Below are 27,855 nucleotides of genomic sequence, written 5' to 3'. Positions count from 1 at the left end.
AGAGTAAAAACCAGCTAAAGTCGGTCTACCCACCTTTTAAGCTGACATAAATCTTTATGAGGTAAAATAATAGTAGAAATTGTGGTGAGTATAGAATGCAACTAATGCAGGATGCAGGAAGATAAGGTCTCTGAAAGGAGGGCAGAGGTATAAATTGATGCTTGTCTGAAAATATAACTCATTTATGTTTAGGTTTGCGGTTGTGATGACTTATGATTATCAATATGACTGCGGGCCATAGTTTATTTCCACTTTTATTTTCCAACTCATCACTGCCAAAGAGTCCTTAGCAGCAATCTAGAGTGTATGATTATCCTCATACTGTGAGAGGGGCGGGCTCAGCGCGCTCTGCTCATGAATATGGAGGCGCAGGGGTCCGCAGACACTCCCCTCCCTGTTGAACTTGTGTAGCCAGCTCCAGCTCGGACCAGCAGTCAGTCAGTCACTCAGTCAGTCAGCAAGCAGTGGGCTCGGCTGCCGCATGGCTACTGTGTAAACTTTCTTCAACAACAAGTGGAAACTGTCGGATAAGGAAGAAGCGCAGACGCTCGGAGAGGTTGAGGGACATACTAAGAAGAGGTCTTCTATGAATCGGGAACCTGTGCTCCGCTGATCAAAGTGTTGTTCCCCACTCGTGCATGTTTAAACCAGAGGAGAGCTCTGGTGCCGTGTGTCGGCCAGACGACTAGTACAAACGAGTGGCAACAGCAGTCCGGAGGCATGATTTTGAGACGGGGCTCAGTCGTTGCTGCCTTTTTGCTCTGCCTTCTCGTGAAGGTACGTGGATTACTTCAGCGGGAAGGGTCGCTCACTTCAGCTGTGTGGATGTACTTTGATTACATGTGTGTGGCGTTTTACGCGCACGGCTATGCTAACATTACTTGTACCCATGCCTCATGCAAAACTGTGTCTAGTTAGCCTGCTGCAAGTGCAACAATCATGTAGAGTAACCAACAGAAAAACTGCCTGTTTAGTTGTAAAAACTTTTCTTGTAATGAGGTTAAAGTTTTCCATTGCATTCACTGTTCTGTCTCCAACAGGTGTCAGAGGGATCTGGACAATTCGAGTTGCAAATCTTATCGATGCACAATGTGAACGGAGAGCTGCTGAACGGCATGTGTTGCGACGGCACACGGAACACGGCGGATAGAAAATGCACACGGGACGAGTGCGATACGTTTTTTAAAGTTTGCCTGAAGGAATACCAGTCGAGAGTTTCTGTTGCGGGGCCCTGCAGCTTCGGAATGGGAACTACGCCTGTCCTCGGAGGGAATACCTTTTCTTTCAAGAGCTCTGTCAGGAATGACAAATCCAGGATAGTTTTGCCCTTCAACTTTGCCTGGCCGGTGAGTTGGAGAGTTAAAAAAAAAAACTTTATGTGCTTCCCGACGCGCTTCTTCAAACGGAAAAAAAGAGAAAAGAAAATGTGTGTTTTCAGGGCAATTCTGTGCAATTACTGTCCATCAGTCATTCCCACCCCCCAAAAAGCGGACAGAAAGCACAACAAGCAAAGAATGAAATCTCTTTTTGGCTGTTAGCGCTCTGTGAATTATCCTTTTGAGGAAGGACCCCCTGGTCTCCTCATTATCTGCGCCTATTAACCAGCTGCAGGTATTTTTCTCCATCAGGCCTAGACCTGTCTGTGTTATCTAAATAATGGTAGTGTTAAAACTACTTTGTATCATACAACCTCAGGTTTTAGAAATAGGCTTATGGGTACAACCATGCAGTGAGAAATAAAAAAGTGTTCGAGTTAATTCAAACCAGAAATTCAAAAGGAAGAAGAGAAATATGAATTTTTAGTTTATGACTCTCTAAACTGGTTGGATAGTACTTTACACACTGCAGTCTGGAAATGTTCCTCACAAATATTTTCCCATTGTCTGGCATGATTCAACAGATAAAAAAGTTGGATGAGCTTCACTCTCACAGATTTCCTCCTCCTCTGCCTCCCTGGCAGCTGCTCATGTTGCACAGTACAGTAACTCCAGAGTGAAAACCCACTTTCTGGTTTCCTCAAGTGTCAGCTCTTCTTCATAGAGTAAATAAATGGGCCTGACAGGACTGTGGGAGTGTTGTAGCTCAGCGAGAGATATGATTTGTCATGCTGGAGCGCATTTCGATGTAGTGAAAAAAAAGTGGGACTGTGCACAGACTGACTGGCCCCACAGCTTGGCCCGCAAACTCCTCCACTGTGCCTGATGGGTGAAAGGCACAGTCCGCTGGTATGTGTGTGTCCAATTACATCAAGGCTATTTTTACCTCAATCTTGATGGAAGTTCTTGTGCAGAGGTGGCCTCAAACAGCCAGAATAAGTGAAAAGAGCTGGAAGATCAGGAGCGATTTCCTTTCATGTCATACAGTTTTATGTGTGTTACCTGAGGGGCAGAGCAGATAATTTGTATTTGTGTTTTCCCTATGATCTGATAGCCAGTAAAACAATGTTCTCAGCAGGGTAGCATGCAATTTGATATGGTCTGTATTTTTTATTTGCTCTCCACTTAGACGCTGGCGCCTCACACCTTTTTAAAAGACAAAGGTTTCTGTTTATGTTCAAACTATGGCAACACTAAGCTGGCATGAACGCTGAGAGTCAGATTAGTTTCATCTTACTGGTTGAAAATCATTCCTACTTGAAAACAGCACTTGTTGACATTGAAATGAAAACTGGTGCCATTTCAAGTTTGAGGACTGTTCTGGCTTTACTCATGTTTCTTTTCTTCCACACTGATATGAATACTTCTCTCCAAAAAACAGCCCTGAACCAGTGAAGAATAAGAAAAAAGTGCAGATACAAAGAAATACTAGAACTACTGAGTGAAACTTGTAGAAAATTGTGTAAAGATTTTACAGTGTTACCTTTTTTTCTGTTAAAGTTCTGTACAGTCACTGGGTCAGCTAACATATCTCAGGTTTAGTAACTCATTTTAATACAAGTGTAGGAGCTGCTCGTTAAACTCTCTCGTCCTTCACTTGAAGTGCTTTACTTCAGTGCACATTAACAATCGTCAGGTTAGGTATGATATCACTCTTTGTCCTTTTCATAAGTTGATTGGCTGTTGTGGACAGATGGCAGTGTGGTGCCACTGGGTTGTTGGGTACTCTGAGTTCATGAAGCCCCCGACCGCCCCCCCGCCCTCCCTCCCCTTCATCCTCTCTTGTGAGCTGCATGAAGTTGGCCTCTTGTCCAGGCCAAGGGCTTTGTTTAAGTCACGCTCGGTTGGACCCCAGGCATTTCATCGCTTTAACCTTGCCACCCACAGTAACTGCTGCACTTAATGAGGCTACACACATGTGCTTAGATCAGGTAGGGCGAGAGCCGGGCGTCCAGCTGAATGCCGTCGGCTGGACATCTTTAACATGAGCACATCTGTGTTTTAGAGGCCTGCACGGATTCAACCGGTGTCTGCCTCATGCTTTTTATTCCACAGAGGAGTGAGGGCCCAGCTACCCGGGTCCTCACAGTGTATCAAGCAGGGACAATAGTGTGCCCTCAGTGACTACAGTGAGGATTACAGAGCATAATAGAGACAGTGCAGCTGTAATGCCAGTGCAGGGCAAGCAACAGGAAGCAGTTGTAGTAGACTCAGCAGTGATGAAGTTGGCTCTCGGGTGAACAGTGACCTTGCCTATGTAGCCACCTCAGCATATTTCACTCATGTTACACCTACACAAGAAAAGACAAGACCTTTTTTTTTTTTTTTTTAATTAGACTGGGTCATTCCTTTAGGGGTGAGATTGAACTTTTATTGGCACCTCTCTGCTCAACTGCCAACAAGCTTCTTTCTTGATTAACTCCTCCTCCTTTCATCTCAGGCCTGAGTTGATCTGGCACCTTGTTATTCTCACTTCTGATTTAATTATGCCTAAATATTTTATAGCATAATTTTCCTCCATCTTTCATTTAGCACAAAGGTGGCGTGTCGTTTATGACCTGGGATGCGTTGGCATGATTGATTTGTTGTCAAGTCAGAGCAGTCTGAGAACTGGGTCCAGGTGATTTGCAGAACAATAGTCAGCTCAGCCTTGATGTTAAGTGCTGCTGGCAGCTGCAGAAGTAATGACATGTTTGTTTTATATAGTGTGCTCTGATGTGGCAGTTAAGTGCAAATTACTCAAGTGAAAGAGGAAAAAGAAATGAATTCTCTTTTTTTTTCTCTCTGCACTTCACCCAGTCCTCTGCTTTAACAAGGGCTTTGTCAGTGCTGTGTCAGTGTGACGTTACATAATGGCTTCTGATGCTTTGCACCTTATCAGAGTTGTTTCAAGCTGTAAGGAAACGTGACATGCATTGAAAATACATTTAATTGGGATCACCTGTGCCTTATTTGTGTTTCCCTCAATGGTTGGTGACCCTTGCAAAACACAGATGAGTGGCTGCTTGTTTAGTTAAATGCTTGGTATGACTTTCAATCCTGGTCCCGGGTTCATGTTTTGATCTTGTTTGCCTTGCGAGAGATCCAAAATCTGTTTGCCGTGTCGTTTGTTTTAGTTGGCAAAAGGTGAAATTCTTTCTTCGGGGTGAGGTATCGCGGACTGATGAACCTTCGCAGGATATTTAATAAGCTGTTGATTGTACAACAGTCTTTCTCCAGCTCTTGTTGTGATGAAAATCTCCTGGCAAACATTGCGTTCCTTCCTTCCAGTCCATCAGTGCACTCAGTGGCTTTGAAGGTGATTATGTGGGTCGTCCTTTCATGACTTTAGCCTTGGTTGTATGGCTAACAGGGTGTGTTGCTAAGCCGTCCCAATCATTGGATAGATCTCAGTTTGATACTATTGAAGTGATTGACTCAGGAAAACTGATACAGAAGGTCAACATCCCTTTGACTAGACTGTTTACATTGCCTCTGTGCAGAGTGGAGGCCTAGACCAGTCTAATCTGTTGTGCCTTGCCTTTATTTAGACCTTTGGCTTTTGCCTGTAATGGCCTTTGCCTGTCCGTGAGACTTACCTCTCTTTTTTTTTTGTTAGATTTCCTTGTAATGATACATCAGATGGCTCCATTTTCAGTCGAGGGCAGGGTGAAAGGCCTGAGTGAGTGTGTATTGGGAAAATTCCCCTACTGAGAGGATTCAGTAGTGTTCTTTGGCAAGTCATTGTGATCCGAACTGGAATGATCTTTATCGCTTATGTTGCTTGTCTGTTGGACAGTGTCTGCTTGGCCAGGAAAGATAAGAAGACATATGGCCACACTTATTGCACTTGGACGTGAGTGTGTGTGTGTGTGTGTGTGAGACGGAGAGAGAGGGAGGGAGAGAGAGAGAGTGTGTGCTCTGTAGTTCAAAGAGAAGTTGTGAGTCAGCTGGGAGCCTGGGAAAAGTGAACCTGGCAGTGGCAGACGGTTCCAAGCTGATAACCGCTGAGGAGTTATGGAGTGTTAGTGAATGAGGAGTCAGGCAGTATCTCACTTTTCTGGGAGCAGTTATTTGGTCTGGAACTAAATATCCCAGTAATGGTGAGGCTTCTTGTTAGATCAAACCATTATGACATTTTACTCCATATGCTGTTAGTGATACAGCAACATTATGAGAGCAGCAAAACTTTGAACCTTTTTTCATTATTGTTTTATGGTATTGGCCTCAATGTTAATAGAGGACAAATACATGATTCGTCTGTGGTGATGATGATCACAAAGCTGCAATAGCTTCCATGTTGAGGCAAGTCTGAATCGTGCAAAATGTGGGTGTGTTGTAGATCTGCTTCTTTTAAAGGAATCAGCCATTAACCCTTTCAACCTTACGCCTCCTGACAACCGTGACACAAAGTGATTTAATCATTGTTTTTTTTCCCACTAGTCCTGGACACACTGAAGTTGTGTTGTGTAGCAGGTGAATGAGGCTTGTTGATGTTTTCAGTTGGCAAGGATCCATTGTTTCTCCCTGTGTAACTGAAGTGTGCCGTTCAAAAATGTTCAGATCATTCAAGACAAGAGGTCAATGAAGGGTACAAATTCTGCTTTTTTTTTTTTTTTTTTTACTACATATAGTTTCTCTTATTAGTCACAACCACGCCAATTAAATGTTGCAATCATGACTAATTTTAAAACCTAAAAGAGACAGATAATAGACTCATGAGTTCATGAGTAGGATGACAGTAATGTTGCATTTGAGTTCCTGTTTTTAGGATGAGCTCAGCACTGGTATCGCTGTGTGTCATAAATGTATGGATCAGAGGTGGGTGGCCTTCTCAAACAGGCTTGAGAAGGCAGACTTTTGAAACAAAAATGTTTCAAAAGTCTTCGTGGACATGCAGTTGGAAGTGCAGATACTGGAATGATGCATTCAAGTGCTGTTGTGCAGAGGCTGGAGAAATACCAAAGCAGTAACATGATACAGCTTAATGCTTGAAGAGAAGCCAGAGGACTCTTGTTCTTAGTGTTAACATAACTAGCTGTACATTGGGTTGTAGTAATAGATGATTAGGTATCACATTACCACTGACTCACTCACTGGAACTCTGCGTCAAGTGATTGCAGCCAGTTGTGAGTCAGGATATACTGTGCAGCCTGTGTTGCTGATGAGCACTGCCTTTTAAATAATAGCTGCCCTGATTGCAGTGAAACACTGGCACAGGATGAGACAAATAGCTCCAGGAAAGATGGAAAGTTGAATGGCTGACAAAACAAGGTAAAGCCATAAAAAAAACTTCAGGAGTGAGTCATACCCTTTTCTTTCTTTCTGTGGGAAGTGAACGGGGGTTTTCCTTTGAGCAGGTTTGTTTACCATGAAGTCATCACAGCGAACAGGGACATCGCGGCAACACAGAATTTCTGAAATGCCTCCAAGCAAGGCTGCTAGGAGCGAGCATGTGTGTGAATTTAAACAAGTAGGTGTTTCTAGTGGATGCTCGAACACTGTGAGTGGATTACATTCCCTCACAATCGCATACTTTCTCTCCGAGTGTGTGGTTCGTGCTCGCAGACACATTGTTCACTCCCTCATGACTGTGGCACAGGGCACTGTGAATGTGTAAGCTGATATTGGTGTGAGCGCTACCGACCCTGAATCAGACAAAGCGTTTTTGGGAGTGCTGAAATCAAGACAGGCCCTCCAGAGTGTAGCACTTATTCAGTCTCTCTCTGTCTCTCCTTTCCTGCAAATTTTTTTTACTGCCTCACCATCCGCCACATACACTTCTTCTTTTTTGTGCTGTCCTGAAGCATTTGCAGTCTGGATTGTTCACAGCATTCATAGCACTCTGGCATAGGTTCATAAATTAGCATGAAATTGAAAATCCCATATACATTGCAAAACAAAAACCAACTATGTGCTTTCTCAGAACGCTGGAAATCATCCACTGACTTCACTCGCCACATTTTCTAAACATGTGGAAAAACTGTGTTTGGGAAAAGCTGTTTCTAAAGAGCGCAAGGTTACCGTGGCTGAGATGAAGACATATTTTTGGCACTGCAGGGTGAGGTATCCTATTCTATGTGCTATCCTTTATTTTGACTTATTCTAGTCATTACTGGAGAGTCTATCCTCTGCGGGCCAGCTCTGTTGGGCTCGTTTATTCGTGCATCAGACGCCCTCCTGCTGGGTGGGTGTCCACTGCCCATGTGTCTGTCATCCTAATCGCTGCGATCCGGAGACCTCTGCCCCACCGCAAGCTTATCCTCTCTTAATCAGATCAACGGGACCATTATTATAAGTTAACAGTTAGCAGCTCCTGTACTAGGCCTCATTGTAAGCTACCTCAGTGAGAGGGAGATGAAACCTCATTGGCAAGGCTGTTGAGGTCACAGGGAAGTCTTGAATTTGGATTTTTTATTTTTTTTTGTAAGTATTGAAAACAAGGACAACTTGTCCTGCCTTTGTTTATTTAACATCAAACCTGACCGTTGATAAGGTTGGTAAGGTGATTTATGTTTATGTGATATTTTTCAAAGTGGAAACATGTGCGGGAACCCCCTGCAAGTTAGTTTGCATGGTTGCTAACAAACAAAGGGATGTCAGCTGATCTGCGGTTTTCTACACAGTCAGAACTTTTTACAAAATACTTATCACTTAATCACTGAATGGTAATGTTTATAGATTTGTTTTATGACACAGTGATTGCTTGATGATTTGGCTCTTGGCTAACACTTCTTATGTCTTTGTCTTGTCTTCTGCAGAGGTCCTACACTTTGATAGTGGAAGCCTTAGACTCCATCAATGAAACCACCGGTGAGTATGGCGTCTCCATCTTGCTTTTCTCCACTCTTTTCTGTCCCCCCCCACCCCCCTCCCTCAAGGCAACGCCTGGGAGGAGTTGTGTCGAGGGTCAGAAAAGGAAGTTTATTCCTCCTGAACCCCCTGCCCTCTTCCACATGGTCCACTGGGGGGGTGTGTGTCTGTGTTAAGAAAGTGTGTTGACAGGTGCCTGTGAGGTGGGAGAGCAGGAGAGGGAAGCGAAGGGGAGGAAGAAGAAGCAGAAGTGGGGACAGGGCAGACAGGAGTGGGGGAGGTGTGTGTGTGTGTGTGTGGTGTGTGTGTGTGTGGAAGTGTGGGGAGGTAGACGACTATGAAAATGTTTTCATTCAACCGATGACTGATGGCAGGTGCTGCCAGCCAGGGTCGGGGTCACACTGTCTCACTGTCACTGAGGCGTGAAACAGAGAGTTCATCCGGCCGCGCATCTCGCCGCTACAACCAGGTGGGGGGGCGAGGCCTCTGAGCTTACGCTGTCCCACAGGTTAAAGTTACCTCTGGCTGCCGTCTGAGCTCAGAAGAAGAAGAGGGCTCTTCTTAGCCTACTGCTTGAGGAGTGTGGCTCCCATCAATGTGGGAAGAATGCAGTGGTAACACGCTGCATCTAAATTCTGGTTGCCAGGTTTGGTTTCTGTCGTTAACTATGCCGGGGGTTTCTGCTGGTTGGCGCTCTGATTGGCCACAGCGTGATAATTCCAGCGGAGGGAGGGTCTTATCCCATGCTTGTTTATGCAGGTCTGTTCGAGGTCAGCAAGGTTTCGGCCTTTTCTGCTGTATTTGCCGCTCCCCAGAGAGCTATTAGGGCATTGGTGTGAAAAGCCCCCTGAATGTACACAGTCAATGCTGGTTAAGCCCCTCTGAGCTCCACCAGGCTAGCTCACAGCTCTGTTAGCTTCATATGCCGTGACTATCACAAGGGATATTTGACTTACTTTGATTCCTTATCAAAGTAAAAAGCTTGGTGTTAGTTTTACACACATGTAAATTTGCAAACACTAATATTTTCTAAGTTAAGCTTCAGATCACTTTTTTATCGGTGTTTGTCCAGTGTTTGAGAAAAGTAGTTCCTTCTTTACAGCTTAAAAGTTTGGATTTTCTCTGTATAAAATTAATCTGGTGCTCAGGCATGACCTTTCTGAGCTTTATAAAGCTTGTCTGATTTATGCTTATCTCTGAGCCCAGCATCAGGTAGTGAGGATGTGCTACTCCTGACACTGCAGGCCAGCAGTCGGTAGAGAAATGCCACACAGCAAAGCTCTGGATTCCAGACCACTGCGAAATGTTACCAGGCACTGTGACTTCAGTACACCCCCCCTGGTCCCCCCTATACACACCACAGCACAGTAAATAAATGACAGCAGGCCATCCCCCACTGCATCGCATTGCATCATACTACACAGAGGAGCGATTCACCCCGCGGTCAGCCACCTCTGCTCGTGTGAGCGCAGTAAATAACATCTGTGACACATTTTTCATTCTCTCCCAGGTGGAAGATTTAGATATCAAGTAGCGAGTGCTACATGTGCGAGTGAGTGAGTGGTGTTAATGCGCAGGGCTTGTATGTATGTGTACAGTGTGGTGTCTGGAGATTGGGCCGAGCATGTTTGCTCAGTTTGACTGTGTTTGCCCTGTGTGTGAAGCTCATTACAGTCCTTGGCTCCCAGGTCAGTCCTTGCCCATTTCACAGAGCCGTGACCTCTTCTTGTTTGACATGAAAATAGGTCGGTTTCTGGGTCTAAGTCTGTGTGTTTGTAAGTCTCCCTAAGTATTGCACAACCACAAGTGTAGATATACTTGTAAGTGTGTGGAAAAGATCTGACTCGAGATCGTTTTGACTGCTGTTAGTACAAGAATGTATGTGAGAAAAGCAGCCTGGGTAAAAAAGTGCTGATGGCACACTGGCAGGCTTCCCAGCAGTGACTGTGGCATCGGTGTCCTCACACTGTAATTTATGGTGGCTGCGGTTCTGTCCTCGCCTGAGCAGATGCAAAAGGCAGCATGTGAGACCAGTAATATCCTCAAGCTGTAAACCTGAGAATCAGAAACCATCCAGGGAGAGCTGGAGAGAGAGCGTGAGAAAAAAAGCCGTTAAGAGTGCTCATTACAGGCAGTCCTTTCCTTTTTTCTTCATTTCCTCCTTGTACTTTTCTTCCTTTCCAGCACACATAGTTGATTTAATTATATATAATGTTCTATCTCAGAGATCTTCTGCAATTTGTGTCAGAATTTTTGGGGCATTTTTGGGTTCCCACTGTGTGATCAGGGCGAACATTGCAACTCCCAAATGCGCAATGTAGGATGCTGCATTCCACACACTCCCTGACCCAAACATTTGAATCAGACAAACTTAGCTGAGGGAAAATAAATTAATAAATAACAACAGTTTTGCAGTGAAGGCTGACAGTGTCACAACTGATGTTTTAGGTGCGGATGGGAAGTTGATAGAGAAAGCCTCTCATTCTGGCATGATCAACCCCAGCCCACACTGGCAGAAGCTGACTCACAACGGCCCCGTGGCCCAGTTCGAGTACCAGATCCGCGTCAGCTGTGATGAGCACTACTACGGCTTCGGCTGCAACAAGTTTTGCCGACCCAGGGACGAGTTCTTCGGGCATTACACATGCGACTACAATGGAAACAAGACCTGTCTGGAAGGCTGGTCCGGACCTGACTGCAACACAGGTAAGCCCTGCTGAGGTCATACATCAGCTTAAGACAGTCTGAGTGGTATTTATGAGTGTGAGTGAGTCTTCTAAAACTATCAGCCAGACTGTAATCAGTGATTCACACTGATACACTGTCTGCTGTGTGGTTTACATTGAATGGAAGACTTTGTTTCCGAGCTCCTAACTGCATTTTCCTCTCTCCTTTTCCACTCACATAAAGCTATTCATTGACCAGGAAGAGACTCTTATCCACAGGCACTCAGGGGCAATTTCTCATTAAATATTTTACTGTGTTAAATGGCAGAGCCAGCTTTTTTGTTTATCCACACCCGTGTTTACTCTCATAGGATATCATAGAGGGTAGTAATTATATCATTTACTGCTCTAATTAAAATGTGCTAAAAATTGAGCTGAATCAAGTTGCCAGGCAGTAAAATTCCTCTTCTTCCTCCTTTAGCTATATGTCGACAAGGCTGCAGCACTGAACATGGATCATGTAAGGAGCCAGGTGGATGCAAGTAAGTGACTGAGCCTGCTCTGTATGATTTATTAGTCTCTTATCAGTGATTTTACTGTATTTTTATTGTGTGTAATGTCAAACATGGTTTGTTCAAGTGCCTTTACTCACTATGGAGGCTGGTGCCAGAGGCCTGTGGTGTGGATCATTCAGATATGTAGGGATTGTGTCCAAGCACCGGTTCTGTCATGGCATGGATCTTTCCCTGTACGTGCTTGGTTTTGTGGCCAGGAGACTATCAGTACCCAGGCTTTAGCAGAGATGCAGCCTGAGCTGCTTGTAAATCTCTCGTGGAGCTTTTGACCGGAGCTGCCAGTCTGGAGAAAGGAGAGGCCCAGAAGTGCCAAGGCTCCATGTTGGAAATGTGTTTCTCTCTAATGAGGCCGGCGTTATCAGTCAAATCGCGTGTAACATTCGGATGAGCCTTAAAGTGTATTGTTTGTGTAGTTAATGGCTTCCTAATGCTGTTTATGCACACAGCCAGAGGAAAAGCCAGGCGCAGATGGATATCATAGCTGGGGCATTGTGTGCAGTCACTGTTGTATCTCATCCTCATCCTGGAGGAGGCCCTGCACTGCCCGACTCTTCCCACAGCTCAGGCATTGGTTGCTTTCTTAGTTGTCTGATTTGGCCGTGAATCAAGCACAGGGACGATCAGGTTTGTTCGTTTTGTGCGCCAGCTTTGTTGTTTTTCCCAAGCTTTTGACATCATCAGGTTTCTTGTAAGTGCTTGTGTGGCCACTGGCAGAACAAGAGGTTGAATTGCTTTGGTTTCTGCACAGGTGTGGTTATATTTAAAGCTCTGGGTTTAACTCTGTTTATATGCAGTCTGCCAACAAACTCTCCAAGCAAGCTCTACTACTGTGGTAGTCAGTGAGTAGTTTCCCATCGTTGGGCCACTGTTGTAGAGTGTTAAACAACAGCAGTACATAGCAACATTGGCTGGAGGCTAGGGCAGCCGCCTTGTCACTGACTTTATGTCAGCAGAACCACAGCTAATGACGCGCCGTGGGATTTCCTTCCAGCCAAAGTTTTTAATGACACCGGCAGCTTTCATTGTTACTAATGGAGTAATAACAGTGCACCTGTGGACCACGATTGCCACGGTAGAAAACTGGTTTGAAAAGCATTAACTGCACAGCCACAACACACAGATTCTGAAAAGAGGTCTGTTTTCATGTTGAGGGTTAAAATCTTTATGTGCATCAGCAGTGCGGCACAATGTAATGTCACATTCCCCAGTAATTTGGCTGTGTAATAACTCTAAATGATTTGGGATCCTGCTGAGGAATCCTGCTCCGCTTCTCATGGAGAGGATTAGCACACTTTTAAGAATAGCCTCTTTAATCACAGACTGAGGTTTACTTAACCACCGCGTTTATTTTTACAGTCCATCCGTTTCTGGGGGCTAATCAGTGCGCTGCTCCCCCAGAGGGACACTTTGTTTCCTGTCGCTAGGCTCCACAGCAGCAACTGTATCACCACTTCACCACCTTTAAAGAGCAGACTTATCAGTCAGGCTGGATTGCCGTCTTAATTATGGAGCCCAGGAAGAAAAGGGCAGCATTATCAGTGTAATTATGGACCTGGACATTTCAGTGGTCAGCAGCCTGTGTTCCCCTCCTTGGCCTTGGGGCTCTTGACTCATGGGAACCAGGATGAGCAGCAGTGTAACAGCCGAGAGGAGGGCTGAACACTCCTCTCTGCAAGGATGTCACTGCTGCCAAGCCACAGGCAGAGTGTTGTTAAAGGGAGCGTCTGGCCGCATGCTAATGTTAGCCGTGCTAAAAGTCCCATTGGAACTGTAATTTAGTGTTTTGTTTTTTTTCTGTTTGGTAAAATGCTAAATACTCCTCTGTTTCCCTGTCCCCAAGTATTGTTTAAAAGCTGTTGCATAAACACCCTACTACTTAAGATTCATTTGTGGTCTTTTAAGACGCAGCCCAGTTGTGAGAACAAGAATACTGCCTCTTTGTTTGTTTCATTCGTGCAGCACCATGCTATATACACTGATGTGTACTTCATTAAGCTCCAATAATCACAGTACTGCTCATGAAGGATTTTGGAATAAACAGAAGATTTAAGATATTAACATATTCAGATAACACAGGGATTATTTGATCTTGTTGTTGAGAACTGGCCTCAATATTCTGCATGAGTCATTGTGGTGTGTGTGCATGTGTTTGGGCTGATTTTGATTGATGACCCACTTCTCAGGCTGATGGCATGGTCCTCTGTGTGTCTTGCAGGTGTCTGTATGGCTGGCAGGGCCAGTACTGCGATAAGTGCATCCCCCATCCAGGCTGTGTGCATGGCACCTGTGTGGAGCCGTGGCAGTGCCTCTGCGACACCAACTGGGGCGGCCACCTTTGCGATAAAGGTTAATTGCTCTCTCTTATTTCAGTTGCTGTCGCTGTAGGAGTGGTACGTGTTGTGTCAAAACAAACTAAAGCTGTGTGAAACTCTCCTTTCCCAGATCTGAACTACTGTGGCACTCACCAGCCCTGCCTGAATGGAGGGACATGTATCAACACAGGACCTGACAAGTACCAGTGTACCTGCGCTGAGGGTTACTCTGGTGCAAACTGTGAGAGAGGTGAGTGTGAGTGAGCTGTAAAGGGCGTTCAGTTTTACATGCTCATCCTTTGAAAACTGGTGTTTAATGTCTTCTGTAGTTCTGTTATCTCAGATTGAACTTAAACCTTTAAAGCTTTACCAGTTTATGTTATGAATTGCAGTTGGTAGTATGAATCACACTGACATTAAACAGGTGTGGAGGGTCCAGTGCAAGATGCTCTCAGGTTGTATTATTAGAAATGTAAGATCCACTGAGGCCTCTGCTGCTTCAGTCTTGACCACTCTGTTTGACTTTGGGATCAGAGAGTGAAGGAATTCGCTTCATGTGGCTCTGGCTCAATCTTATTTTTAAGAGTTATTGTCAGACAAAATGCAGCAAACAGCCAAGATTCCCCCCAACTTCTTTTTTTATTTTAAGACTATCTGTGTTATGGATAAGGGCATATAAACTCATGCTCGCAGTAATAGTAAGAGGGAAGGTTGTTGGCTCGCTGAGCCCTCAGACAAAAGGTCAGAGGTGCCTTCAGTTTGTAATCAGAGGAGGTGGTAACTTGGCAATAATCGGTTTCCACTTCAGCATGAGTGGCCCCCAAGTCAGGTAATCCACCAGTTTGATCTTCAGGGGCCGTTCATCCCTCTGCTCCTCGGGCACTCCAGACATATGGGTGTGGTGCTAAGGTTCAGCTGCTGTGAACACTTACCATGGAGATGATGGTTTTTTCCTCATTAAATCTGAGCCTCGCGGGGTGCTGACAGCTTAACTGCAGAGATGTCAGGAAACCGTGGCCTTCGTAACAGGAGGTCCGCAGACCAGGGGAAACGTCAGGCTATTGTAACACAGAGGCCCCAGGGTACAACGCTGCATCCTCTCCCCTCCTCCCTCCTCCCCATGGCATACCAAGAGCCATCCGCAGATCACCTCCAACCGCCTGCTTATTCCCAGAGTCAATCATTCATTTTTGATTCATTTGGGACCCACTCATCCTTAACTCGTCCATAAAGGGGAAAGTCCAGGGCTGAGCTACCCCCACTGTCCTCCCCCACTCCACCCCCCACCCCTCCCCCCACTCTCCCTCCCGCCACTCTCTCATCTTGAGCCGCCTCTCAGAAGAAGAATGGCGGGGAGTCGGAGGGAAGTCACGGTGCGTTGGTCAGGTCAACTTAGCATGAAAGATGATTTCCTGGTGGTGTGGTCTGCCAGGCGGGTAATGCGAGTGAGATGGGGGGAATTTGGGCGGGCTTTTGGGGGGGGGGGGTACGGGATGGGTGAAGGAGTGAGTTGACCCCTGGGTGTGTTCTGCTGACAGAGTGGCAGAGGAGTGAGAGGTTTTCCAGGGAAATGCATTTTTAAAACTGATTTGTTTGTTGTTTTTTGTGAAGAATATGGCTAATGTTGAATCACATGATGTCACAATGAAATACTCTCAGGGCAGCTACACAAGCAGAAGTACACCAACCTAAATATTAAGTTACCTACCAAAAAGTCCATGCAACACAAGATAGATTTTGTGATTAAGTCACAAAATAAGTGCCATGAACTGACAAAAGTAATCTGGGGGTGGATATTTCCCTCGTAAAATGACTCATGAGGGTGTGTGTGAGACCTGTTTGCAAAACGCTCTCTCTCTTTCTAGCGGAACATGCCTGTTTGTCCAACCCATGCTCTAATGGAGGGAGCTGCTCCGAAACCAGTCAGGGCTACGAATGTCAGTGCGCACTCGGCTGGAGCGGCCCCTCCTGCACTATCAGTAAGATTGCACTCAACCAGCACCCATTAAATGTCAGCGCTCTCATCGAAAATGTCACGTCGAATAACAAGAATTGACTTCTCTCGCACAGATGTTGACGACTGCTCTCCAAACCCTTGTAATCACGGAGGTACCTGCCAGGATATGGTCAACGGTTACAAGTGTCACTGTCCCTCGCAGTGGACAGGGAAGACGTGTTTGATAGGTGAGCCACTCGGCCTCTTTCCACCACTTCATGCCTGTCAACTGCACATGCAAATGCCACTAACCCCCTCTCTCCCCTCTAGATGCCAACGAATGCGACAGCAAGCCCTGTGTCAATTCCAACTCGTGCCGCAACCTGATTGGTGGATACTTCTGCGAGTGCATCTCTGGTTGGGAGGGGCTGAACTGCGACGTCGGTGAGTTGAAGGCTGTCAGGAGCAGCTGTGGAACGGGACACCTGTCCAGCTCCTGCCTCCTATTATCTATTCCTCTCTGTCCTTTCAGTGCAGCCTGAATTAAAGCTGTAACATGAAGGCGTGAAGCAGTTGAATGAGCACAGCCTTTTCCTGCAGTGTAAATGAATCTGCTGTATCATTATTAGCCCTGTGTGTGGCCAAGGCTGTGGTGATTAGAGGTGGCTCAAAACAATCCCAGCACTGGTTTCACTTGGCAGCAGACAGGATTGCTCAATACTCTGTGTTGCACTGATTCTGCAGCCACATTATCCAACTCTTACAGAGCACTCTCTCTGCTCTGACTATGTTTTTAAAGGCCCCTAGCATGGGAAACATAAAGCACAGACTTGTTTTCAAAGACAGACTGTTTAGTCAAGCTGTTCAGAATTAATCCTCAGATTTGTTTTCCCGTGCAGATACAAACGACTGCAGGGACCAGTGCCAGAATGGGGGAACTTGCAAGGTACGTGTTGGGTCAAAAACCGACCAGCTTTATCTGGTATCACTGTTTTGTTTGCCAGCTTGCTTGTTTGTTTGTTTTTATTGTTTTTTTTTTTTGCCAAAGTCTGAGATATTTACAGTGGTTATATAAATAGCTGCAGTAAGCTGTTCTCTCCAAACTGACAGGGAATTGTTGTGGAATTCCTCTCTGAAATCAAATCTGAGGGGAGTGGGTTCAGAGGGGTTTCTAAGGGAGGGACACACAAGTTCCTTCACCACACTAGATTGAATTACCATAAACATTATTGTGTTGAACCCGTGCCAGGAAAATGTGTTGAAATAAATGCAGAGCTGTGATAATGTTCCTCTAAACTTGTCGCGAGTTTCCCCACCCCGCCACCCTTACCCTCAGCCTCGCTCTTCATTCTTTTCCCTGGTTTGACAGTTATTGTTTGGACCCCACCCTGTTGAAAACATTGATCAAATTTGTGGCTGCGTGAGGTTAACCCTGCTTTCTCCCTCTCAGGACTTGGTAAACGGCTATCGTTGCATGTGCTCCCCTGGCTTCACCGGCGAGCACTGTGAGAGAGACATTGATGAGTGTGCGAGCTCCCCCTGTCTGAACGGCGGCCGCTGTCAGGACGAAGTGAACGGCTTCCAGTGCCTGTGTCTGGCTGGCTTCTCAGGAAATCTCTGCCAGGTGAGACATGACTCCCACCACCATCCCACACACAATTAAGCACACATGTATGCATCCTCCCTGTTATCATTCAGCATCTTAAGCCCTTGCTGCCCCCCCCAACCCCTTTTCAACCAGCATTGCTGTATCTTTGGGTTCGTTGTAAAGTTTTCCTGCCCCACCCTCTTAAATGGCTGTTGTTCCACAGTCCTCCTTCTTAAAAGGGAGTGCTTTGTTGAAGCTGCTCCTGGCTACAGCGGGATACATTCCTCAGCGCTGAAGCCCAGACTCAGAGGACGGCTCCTATGTCTCTGCCTTGTTTTTCCCCTTCCTCCAAGCACTGTGCGTGTGTTATTTCCTGGCACAGCCTATAGGGAGGATGCTGTGGGTTTTGCTCTGTTTAGTGTAGCAGAAACTATGTCAGCTATCAGGTTCACCACTCTCTATTCAATACCTTTCTGCCCTAGCTGGATATCGATTACTGCTCACCCAACCCATGTCAGAATGGAGCGCCCTGCTTCAACCGGGCCACCGACTACTACTGCGCTTGCCCAGAGGACTATGAGGGCAAAAACTGCTCTCACCTCAAAGACCACTGTCGCACCACCACGTGTAAAGGTACGTCTCCTGCAGGCAATAACCACAAGCCTTTCGCTTTTTTGTCTTTTTCCAGAACGTTTCTGAAAGGTGATCTGCATAGCGTGCTGTAGTAAAATGCTGAATAAGGCCAGGTCTTCACCATTTGCCTGAGCACTTTGCCCACTTTTTTCCCATGAGGGCAATACCTATATTTTAGTTTCGTGCGCTGAAGTTTCTTGGCCAAGGTGAGCAGTTTTTTTTTTGAGTGTAGCTCCCTTGATGAATGCCCCCCTCCATCTCCTCAGCAAAGCTTTTCCAATGATTCTCCCCTCCTCTGAGTTCACTGAAAATCTGGCAAAAGGCTGATAGCACTGTGTGTGTTCTTGGTAATGACTTGGTGGGCTACCTCTTCTTTTTCCCCCTCAGTAAATGTGCACATTTTTCTGTGTGTGTGTGTGTGTGTGTGTGCAAGTGTGTGTATGTAATTGAGTGAGTGGACCAACCACGGAGTCAGATACCAGACGTTGAGATTCTCTCTGCTCTTGGCAAGAATTAAGTGATTACAGGGGAGCAAATTCACCCCGCGCTCCTAACCTGATCAGACAGGGGGAAAGGAAGGGATTTCAGTGCAGAGTGAAAAAGATCACTCTGAATTGCTTATGAAAGCATAACAGCTTATCGCTGTTTCTGTTATCATTCAGTGTTTTTTTTCACATTCTAACACTGACACTGTTTCACAGGATGGGAAATTGTCACCCACTTGTTGCCATTATTATGTGTAAAGGCCTGTTACCTTATAGATTTTCCTTTTAGATCTCATCCTCTCTCTTTCTCTCTGTTTCTCTTTCCTTCAGCTGTCTCTTTCCCCTTTTAGTATAGACAAGTAGATGTTTCCATAATTGTCATCTGTTTACCAGCAATCACCTAAATCCCCATTCTTCCTTATCACTTGGAACACAAACCACATATTATGATTTGGAACAAGGATTTGTTTAAACAGGCTTCGCCCGTTGTTTTACTGTCTAACCGCCTCTCTGTCTGCAGTGATTGACAGCTGCACAGTCGCTGTGGCGTCCAACAGCACACCGGGAGGAGAACGCTACATTTCGTCAAATGTGTGTGGACCTCACGGCCGCTGCCGGAGCCAGGCCGGAGGCCAATTCAGCTGCGAATGCCAGGAGGGCTTCAGGGGCACCTACTGTCACGAGAGTAAGATTTCACACACAATATGGAGCACAAAGCACAACTGATCATGACGTATCAAAAAACATTCTCGTTTCCCATTTTTCTTGACCTTTCCCCTTTTCTTAAATTTCAGACATCAATGATTGTGAGAGTAACCCGTGCCGCAACGGAGGCACCTGCATTGACAAAGTCAGCGTGTACCAGTGCATCTGCGGCGACGGCTGGGAGGGCGACCACTGCGAAATCAGTGAGTAGGACTGTTTGTCCTGTGATGTCAAAACAAACCCACAGCAACTCCTCATGTTACTGTTCTAACATAAAAGTCTGTTTGATGTGTTCATGCACATAAATCACTCTCCTCGCTAATGTCTCCACCAGACATCGATGACTGCAGCACCAACCCCTGTCATAATGGAGGGACATGTCGAGACCTGGTGACTGATTTCTTCTGTGAATGCAAGAATGGCTGGAAGGGAAAGACGTGCCACTCCCGTAAGAGCCCTTTTTTTCTCCACACCCATTTAGTCTGTGTGTGTAGGCTGATGGTATGTGCTTATAGATATATATAATTACCCAAGCTTCTGTACAGTGTGTGCTTATTGAGACTCATGTAAGTACGCATCTTAAGCAACCCTAAGATTTGAAATGCTCCCACCAGGCGAAAGTCAGTGTGACGAAGCCACATGCAACAATGGAGGCACCTGCCACGACGAGGGCGACACGTTCCAGTGCAAGTGTTCGCCAGGGTGGGAGGGTACGACGTGCAACATAGGTGAGTCACACAGTCACTGCGGTTTGGTTTAATGTTTCTTATTAACACACACAAGCAGAAGATGATTGCTCTGTGGGAGAGCTCCGTCTCGTCTCAGATATTAATCAGATCTGTCAGGTCTGCAAGGTTGGCAAACAGTTTTTATCCCTTCACTCTGTCAGCACTCTCCCTCTCTTCCCATCTCGCCCCTCGCCCATTTCTCCCTCTCCTGTGAGTGCTGACAGATATCCGCTTAAAACCCCTGATTGCACTGACAATACACTTCAAAGTTGTGGAATGTAGATTCCCTCAGAGAAAACGGAAACCTGACCGAAAAAGGCCAAACCAACAGCAGTCTCCTGTGACTGTTTAAGGTTTATGATTGCACTGATAATCCTCTGTAATGTTGGGTAAAACTGACAAAAACTAAACTTTTTTCTCTCTCTCTGTCTTTCTGTCTATCAGCCAAAAACTCAAGTTGTCTTCCAAACCCGTGTGAGAATGGAGGTACCTGTGTGGTGGCCGGGGAGTCGTTCACCTGTGTCTGCAAGGAAGGCTGGGAGGGTCCCACGTGCACCCAGAGTAAGTGCTCTTTAATGGGGATCGGTGGAAGGGATAAAAGTGGACAGTTACTTGCTATTAAATGATGATAAACCTCTTGCTGCGCAGTGCAGAGGTGAAGTCCTGCATCTGATTAAATCTGGCTCTCTCATCCTCTCTTGATCTATACCTTTCTATTTATTTTTTTATCTCCTTCCTCTCTCCCTGGCTGCTGCCGGCCATGAGAGGAGAAAGAGAAGGAGGAGGGAGAAAGGGGCTAAGGAAAGTGGAGACAGATGTTTCTCCCCCCCCACACTCCTCCTCCTCCTCCAACACACACCCCACTCTCCCCTCTCGTCGTTGCATTCCTGTCCAAACAGTGTCATGTCTGCTTGTTCTACAGCCCTCCTCCATTTCCCTGACTTCCCTGGGATCCCTGCCCTGTATGCATGTACTCCAAAACATAAATTCCCCAACTTTTGCAAGGGGAGAAACAGCTGAGGTGGGGATCTGGGTGTGGAGGTGTTGTAGGTGGCGGCAGCAGGGGCGGTGTTGGTGGTGGGGAAGTCTTTTTTTTTTTTTTCTCAGAGTGAGAGTCGACTTGGTTTTTTGCTCTGTGTTGTTAATAAGGCAGCGTAATCAGTCCAGGCCCAACCAGCCCAACATGCCTCTGCACACGCAAGCTCAGACGTGCTCTTCGCTGTCATGTGCACTAAACACAACATGAGAGAAAGAGGAAAAGAAAACAACACACTCACTACTTTCTGTCTCTCCCTCCCTTTCTCTATTTTTTTCTCTTTCAGATACCAACGACTGCAGTCCCCACCCATGGTAAGTAGAAGCCAAAACATTTCCTGTAGATTTAGACAGATGTAAACAGGCCTCTCCCCCCTGTGTCGTAGTTTCTCACCTGCAGGCTTTCTTTCTCACCGTGTCTCTGTTGAGAACCAGGCATACACCCTTCCCTGTCATTCCTGGGGTGCAATCAGCTAACCTTCTTTTGTGAACTCCCAGGCGCGACTCTTATTTAACCACACACCACTGGAGCTCACTCCCAAACCCATGCACACTTGTCCAATAAAAAGAACAAGTCTGATTGCCTTAATTGCCTTTGAGAATAGTTATTATATGTTGACTGGTGAGAAAATTCCAGCCTGAAATGGTTCGATATAAAAGAAGTGTGGATAGACATCAGTCTCTAAGCCTGGGGGTAGGGGTGTCCTGAGATACAAACTGAAGTCTCACTCCCCCTGTTTTTTTTGTTCTGCAGCTACAACAGCGGAACCTGCGTCGACGGGGATAACTGGTACCGCTGCGAGTGCGCCCCAGGATTTGCGGGTCCAGACTGTCGGATCAGTGAGTATTAACCCTGCCTCCCGCTCCTCCCTGATCCCTGTTTGAGCCGTCAGCTAGAGCAGGCCCAGGCCGCGGGGACCGTCCCAGTCGCTCCAAATGGAAGGTCTAGCCGGCCAATTATCTGTGTATTGGGCTGCAGGCCAGGCCGAACCATTTTGGTGTCACCTCAGCAGGCCTTGCTGCTGTCCCCGGGGGAAACCGGCTTAGCAGGCCAACAGCTAATCAGCCATGATCTCTGACACTGATTACACAGATTGTTTTCCCTCTTAAAGGCTTTCAGATGGCCACATTCTTTCCCATTGCAAACCCTTTGTTCTGCTAAGTCCAGCCTTTAGCTCCTGCATACCTGCTAATGATGCTGCTTTTAATAAAGCTGCATGGGGCAAAAACGACCAGGGCTGATTTAAAGCATGTTTGCTTGTTTTTTACCAACTGGTGTGTATGTGTATGTACTGTTCAAATGACACATGACCTCAGTGAATTTAGCCTAGGAATTAGATTTGTGTGCTGACTGCTTAACCCAATATTTGTGTGCTGTCTGGCTGTGCTCTTTATTTCATAAAGAAGCCATTTCTTACCTCTCGCTCTCCCCCTGACAGATATTAATGAGTGCCAGTCCTCTCCGTGTGCCTTTGGCTCAACTTGTGTGGATGAGATCAATGGATATCGCTGCTTGTGTCCACCAGACAGGACCGGGCCCCACTGTCAAGAAGGTACAAATCCTCACGTGACGATAAAGATCCACATCACAAACACACAATTTCTTGTGTATTTCTAACGATATGGTTGTATTTAATACAGTGACAAGAAAACCCTGCTCTGTTAACGGACACATCACCGCTGATGGAGTCAAATGGGACGAAGATTGCAACACCTGCCACTGTTCCAATGGGAAAGTTGTGTGCACAAAGGTATGTCTTAAACAAACTGAATGTAGAAGTGCTGAAAAATGAAGTATTTATGATGGCTCAAGTACATGATGTCAGTGTTTACTAATGGGAGAGTGGTTGTGGTGAATAACTGTAATAAAGAGCGATAGACTCAAAGGGTGTGTAGGTGGTTGTGTCTCAGACTGCACTGCATTCAGAGATCTCAGGTAGAGCCATGTTGGGCCACAGTAACACTCTGGCAATGGGTGGAGCTGGTTCGGGAGTGTTGAATTCTATACAGAGATGATGCCATTTGTTTTGAGTAGAAACACAATGGCACTGTTTAGAAATAGGTGTCAGATGTTAGTTCAGAATCTCCCAAAGTCACACTGTGCAGAAGATTGGGTGATTTACAGCAGGGGCCTGAAGTACTGCTATCATTATCATGCTTGTTTAACCCACCAAATGAACAATACACCTCACTGATACAGCTCCCCCTCAAGGAAGAGAATGCTTCATGGGGTGAAAATGATCTAAGTCTATAAGGCACAGTATAGGCTACCATGTTTAACATACTCCGATATGGGAACACACGTGTTGGTTTTAGTGTGCTGTTTCTAACAGTGTCTCATGTGTTTCATGCAGATTATAGAAGCATATCCCTTGACGTGAAATTGAGAAAAATGAATCTTTACAAAATTGCTAATATCCCTGACTGGGAAAAACCAGTGTCACTGATTCCAATCCAGTTTACAGTCCTGCTCAGGGCTGGGTATTCAGTCCCTAACAGACACATTTCAGTTGGTACCATAGAGGTATAAACTTTCAAAATCTGGCTTCAAATGAGTGTTGAAGATTTTAATGGGTCAGGCTGTAGATCTAGGGTTTTGACATTTATATTAATCAATCAAGACACAACAGCTATTAAATGAATATTTTGACAAGATTATTTTTCTGTTTTTGGGGTGGGGGTTAGACTCTTGTGTGGCTGTTTGTGTTTAGAAAATCTGAAACATTTGAGAACTTTGGCTTCTTCTGTTTATTAAAAGAGGATTTTACAGAAAGAAATCTGTTTATACTTGTCAAAACAAGACAACAAGAGTCCACAGCCATGCCTGCAGGGCAGTGAGAATGGAATGAGGCACAGAGGTCCTTTGAGCTAAATGTTCAGCAGGTTTGTTTATCATGTTTATCATTAGGTAAGTGAGGAGGGAAAAGTGAGGAGATCACTAAACTCTGTGTGAATTATCCTCTGAGGACCAGGAATGTAGATACAGAATGCCATTCTGTAGCTGTTGAGACATTTTAGTCTGGACTAAAGTGGGGGGAAGACTCATCGTTGACTCTGGAGCCCACACTAGTCCTAGTCCTGTCTGCTTCATTTAAAGAAAAGTGTGTGTGTTTACCTGGCCATGTTTTTCTCTCCAGATGTGGTGTGGCCCAGCATCTTGCAGACTGGGCGCCAAAGGTCGAGGTGGCTGTCCTTCAGGACAGAGCTGCATCCCCATCAGGGAGGGCCACTGCTTTGTGAAGCCCTGCACTGACTTTGGAGAGTGCTGGCCCTCCAACCCTCCCCCACCTCCCACCAAATGCCACCCCAGCTCCAGTTACCAAGACAACAGCTGCGCCAACATCACCTTCACCTTCAACAAGGAGATCATGCCTCGAGTGAGTTACCTAGGCACCAGGGAGGGAGAGATTGAATTAAAGGCTTCTGGGGTCATTTTTCATGCCTCTCCTCCACCACTGCTCTTAAATGAATGGGAGCAGCAAACTGTGAAAGATCAGGTTTTCAGAAGTGCTCAACCATCCCTCCTGGGCAAAAAGATTTCTTGTCCAAGACTTATAAACAATTCAGTCATGTATTTGAATGTGCTCCAAGAAGAAAAAAATCTTGGATATTTCACTTCTCTCTCAAGTTCCTCCTTAAAATCAGGCATTCATGACTTTGCAGCTTATGCCAACCCCCTCTTAACCCCACCGCACTGAGAGATTAATTTCAGGATCATATGGATTTGAGCTAAACAGGACCACTGGCGACTCTGTCACCACACAAGATTATCACTCGCCAGTGGCCTAACAAGCATGACAGCAGATAGTGACAGGCATATGAGCCTGTGGTTTTTAATCTAAATGAGGTGGATCCCAACCAGATAGCATGTTGAGCCTACTGCCAAACTGCAGGCCTAGCTCTTCCTTTTTCCTCCTAATTACCCTCTATTTTTCCATGTGCGCTAACATTTGCTTCATTCCTTCTTCCTGTCCAGGGTTTGACTGTGGAGGAAGTGTGTAAGCAGCTGAGGCACTTGTACGAAGTAAAGAATTTCTCCTTGGAGCATTCTGTGTCCATAACCTGTGACCCCTCATACTCAGCCAGCAACGAGATCCACGTCTGCATCGTAAGTACCTTCTCCTACTCCAAGTCTGCCATATGTTTGTCTGCCTCTATTAATGCACAGTCAAAAAAAATCCTTGTTGACTGATAGCCTGCAGCGTGCATTCTTAGCAGCACCAAGACATGCTCTAATGTGGTGGATTTAGGTTTGGTTGTTTTGTGTCATCAGTTTGACAGCAAGTAAACACAATCAATGGCAGACGACAAGACAAAACATAGACCTAAGCCAAAAGATTTCAAACCTCACTTTCTTTCTGGCACTCCTAGTCTACTGAGGACCATTGCTTGGATCGGAGCCCCATTAAAGATATCACAGAGAGGATAATCGACCTGGTTAGCAAACACAACGGGAACAACACCATCATCTCTGCCATCGCAGAAGTGCGCGTGCCAAGCCCCAGCAAAACTGGTATGAACCGCCTCCAAACTCTGAAGTTGCCTCTGAAGTTTTCCAGACTTGCACACACTTGCATGTGTAGAAGTGGGTGGGAGGATTTTTTTGTCTTTTTTTTTTTTTTTAAAGATCAGATGAGATAGAGCCAAGCCCTGAATATGGCAGCACTGAAGAAAGAAAAATGTGCATGTATGAAAAATAATTCCTGGCCCTCCCACACAACTCGAGCCGCCCAGGTCTGCCATCTCATGGCAGTTGTAATGGAGCTTAAAAAGAACCTAGCCAGCATTTCGATGGAAAGAGCAGAGCTGCTTGGCTATGCGGCCTCAGATTGGCTCATACTGTGACTGGCTGGACTCGTAGTAAGACTCCCGCATGTGTCCACCATTCATCAACACGGTGACAGCAGACTGCCGCCACGGCCAAATAGAAGCAGCCCCCTCCCCTGTTCAGGGCTCAGAGGTCAGGTTGCACTGGCCAAAGCATGCTAATGATTTAGCAAGCTTGACGTAGTCCTATAATAAACCTATTGTGTATTGTTTAACAGGAGCTTAATTCTTTTCCATTCACGGCATCTCTTTGACCTGTGGTTGTCGTGTTTTCTTCCATCAGATTACCTTGTGCCCCTCCTCAGCTCCATCTTTATTGTAATCTGGGTCCTCGTGCTGGTCTCCATTTTGTTGTGGTGCATGCGCCGCCGGCGGAAACAGAGCAACCACAACGGGACGTCGGCCGCCGGCTCCGAGGACAACACGACCAACAATGTGCGGGAGCAACTTAACCAGATCAAGAACCCTATAGAGAAGCACGTGGGCCTCACGGTGGCCATCAAAGACTATGAAAACAAGAACTCCATCATTGCCAAAATAAGGACAAATCATCCCGAGGGGGATGAGGACGACAAGGAGAGGCACTTGCAGAAGGGCCGCTTTGCCAAACAGCCAGCATACACACTGGTGGAGAGGGACGAGAAGACGCCCATCTCCAATCCCAACTCCACATCCAAACACCCTAATTGGACTAATAAACAGGACAACAGAGACTTGGAGACGGCAAACAGCATAAACAGGATGGACTACATTGTATAGCAGACAGCTGTGTTGCTGTGCAACCAAGCCTTATGCCTTCACACCCCGGTGGTGGGTGAAACGGGGGAGCTTTGGCATGTGTAGTTAGTAAACTGTCGTGTCAGTCGTGACCCCACAGTATTTTCAGATATTCCCCGTGTTAATTTAAGTTTTGACAAGCTGGCTTACACTGGCAGTGACAGTTGCTTTGGTTGGCTGGAAACACAAGGCACTGGTATACATTTCACTGTAGAACTAGGTGCAAAAGTGTCTGCCTATGCATTTCATTTCCCTTTTTTTTTTTTTTTTTTTTAATTTAGTGGACACATGGAAGGGGCTCCTGGTGTAATTGTTGTTCAATGACTAAAACTACCCGACGTGTTCAACACTAGAGCTAATTATTTTTAGTATGTGTTTGAATTCTTTCTAGTTCCATTTGGAGAAAGTGCCTTTTCAGCTTTAGACTTCAGCAACTGTCAAATGAGAAAAAAGATCAACTTTATTATTTATTTTTATTTTTTGGGTGGGGAGGGGAGGGGGAGGGACGGGTTCAATGTCAGCAGTTGCTGCCAATATGAAGAATTTATGTGTCGATTTAGAACATGTAGATATGTACATTTTTTTTATTAATCATTGTGTATATTTGATTTATTAACTTAATAATCAAGAGCCTTAAGATATCATTCCTTTTTATTTATGTTCTGTCTAGTTTGAAGGTTTTGATAGCTGTGGAAGCCTACCATTTCTTTCAGTGACTTAATTTTTTTTTAACGCATTATATAAAAGCCAAATTTCAAAGAACTTCAAAGAACACAAAAGATAGGCACTTCGGGCCTGAAAGAAATAATTTTTTGTTTGTTTTTCCATGCATTTGACATTTCATTATTTGTTGCCAGGACCTTGATTGAAGGCAAGTGAGGTTAGGACAACAAAAGATCATGACTGCTGCGAGGGATGGACATGGTGGCAGACATATTGCTTGCCACTAATGGATAAATACTTAAGGGAACAAAAATCCTTCAGCAGCTTCAGTTTAGCCCATTGACATATTTCAAAGGCTGTCAAAATCCACCAACTTGCAACGCAAGTCACATCAACAGAGACACGCCAGAATTCCCATCTGCTTTAGTCAGCGTAATATCATAAGCTAGACCATGAGTACTTGAACAGTAGGGGGGCAATGGGAACACTGTAGAATCCGATAAAATACACTGCCTTGCTCTGCAAGAGTCTGCTTTGTTTCTGTGCACATTTGTTTCTTTTTAAAAATGAGGCTCTTAAAGACAAACATGTTTTATCTCATTTGTTAACTCTTTGAGATCATGGCAACATTTTGTCCTATTTTTGACTTTGTGTTATGAACTTGAGAATTATGTGTTGATCTGGCAATATATTTTTGAAAGTCATATTTATTAAATATTTTGTATGAAAAGAGAATTAAAGTTGTCTTTGTTCTGGA

General features: G+C 45.5%; 1 protein-coding gene across 1 annotated transcript; it reads left to right on the top strand.

Annotated features, from left to right (window-relative positions):
• Positions 1–401: 401 nt before the first annotated feature.
• Positions 402–27,855, top strand: jag1b (jagged canonical Notch ligand 1b). Its single transcript, XM_018667084.2, has 26 exons — positions 402–777; positions 1,041–1,346; positions 8,117–8,168; positions 10,617–10,874; positions 11,316–11,376; positions 13,625–13,755; positions 13,852–13,971; positions 15,587–15,700; positions 15,792–15,905; positions 15,988–16,101; positions 16,557–16,603; positions 17,108–17,281; positions 17,728–17,878; positions 18,884–19,048; positions 19,158–19,271; positions 19,403–19,516; positions 19,683–19,796; positions 20,241–20,357; positions 21,119–21,146; positions 21,586–21,671; positions 22,271–22,384; positions 22,473–22,582; positions 23,969–24,208; positions 24,808–24,939; positions 25,203–25,344; positions 25,942–27,855. The coding sequence occupies exons 1-26, from the start codon at positions 721–723 to the stop codon at positions 26,415–26,417; spliced, it is 3,651 nt and encodes a 1,216-aa protein (XP_018522600.1). The 5' UTR covers positions 402–720; the 3' UTR covers positions 26,418–27,855.

Source organism: Lates calcarifer, linkage group LG16_LG22 (assembly GCF_001640805.2).
Source record: "Lates calcarifer isolate ASB-BC8 linkage group LG16_LG22, TLL_Latcal_v3, whole genome shotgun sequence".
Classification (NCBI taxonomy): domain Eukaryota; kingdom Metazoa; phylum Chordata; class Actinopteri; family Centropomidae; genus Lates; species Lates calcarifer.
Note: the sequence above shows the minus strand (reverse complement) of the source record. Positions and strands in the feature narration are given on the sequence as shown.

Coding starts and splice junctions, on each gene's coding strand:
- jag1b (XM_018667084.2), top strand. CDS start 721: ATGATTTTGAGACGGGGCTCAGTCGTTGCTGCCTTTTTGCTCTGCCTT. Junction 13,756..13,851: donor CGGCCACCTTTGCGATAAAG/GTTAATTGCTCT, acceptor CTCCTTTCCCAG/ATCTGAACTACTGTGGCACT. Junction 21,672..22,270: donor GGGTCCAGACTGTCGGATCA/GTGAGTATTAAC, acceptor TCCCCCTGACAG/ATATTAATGAGTGCCAGTCC.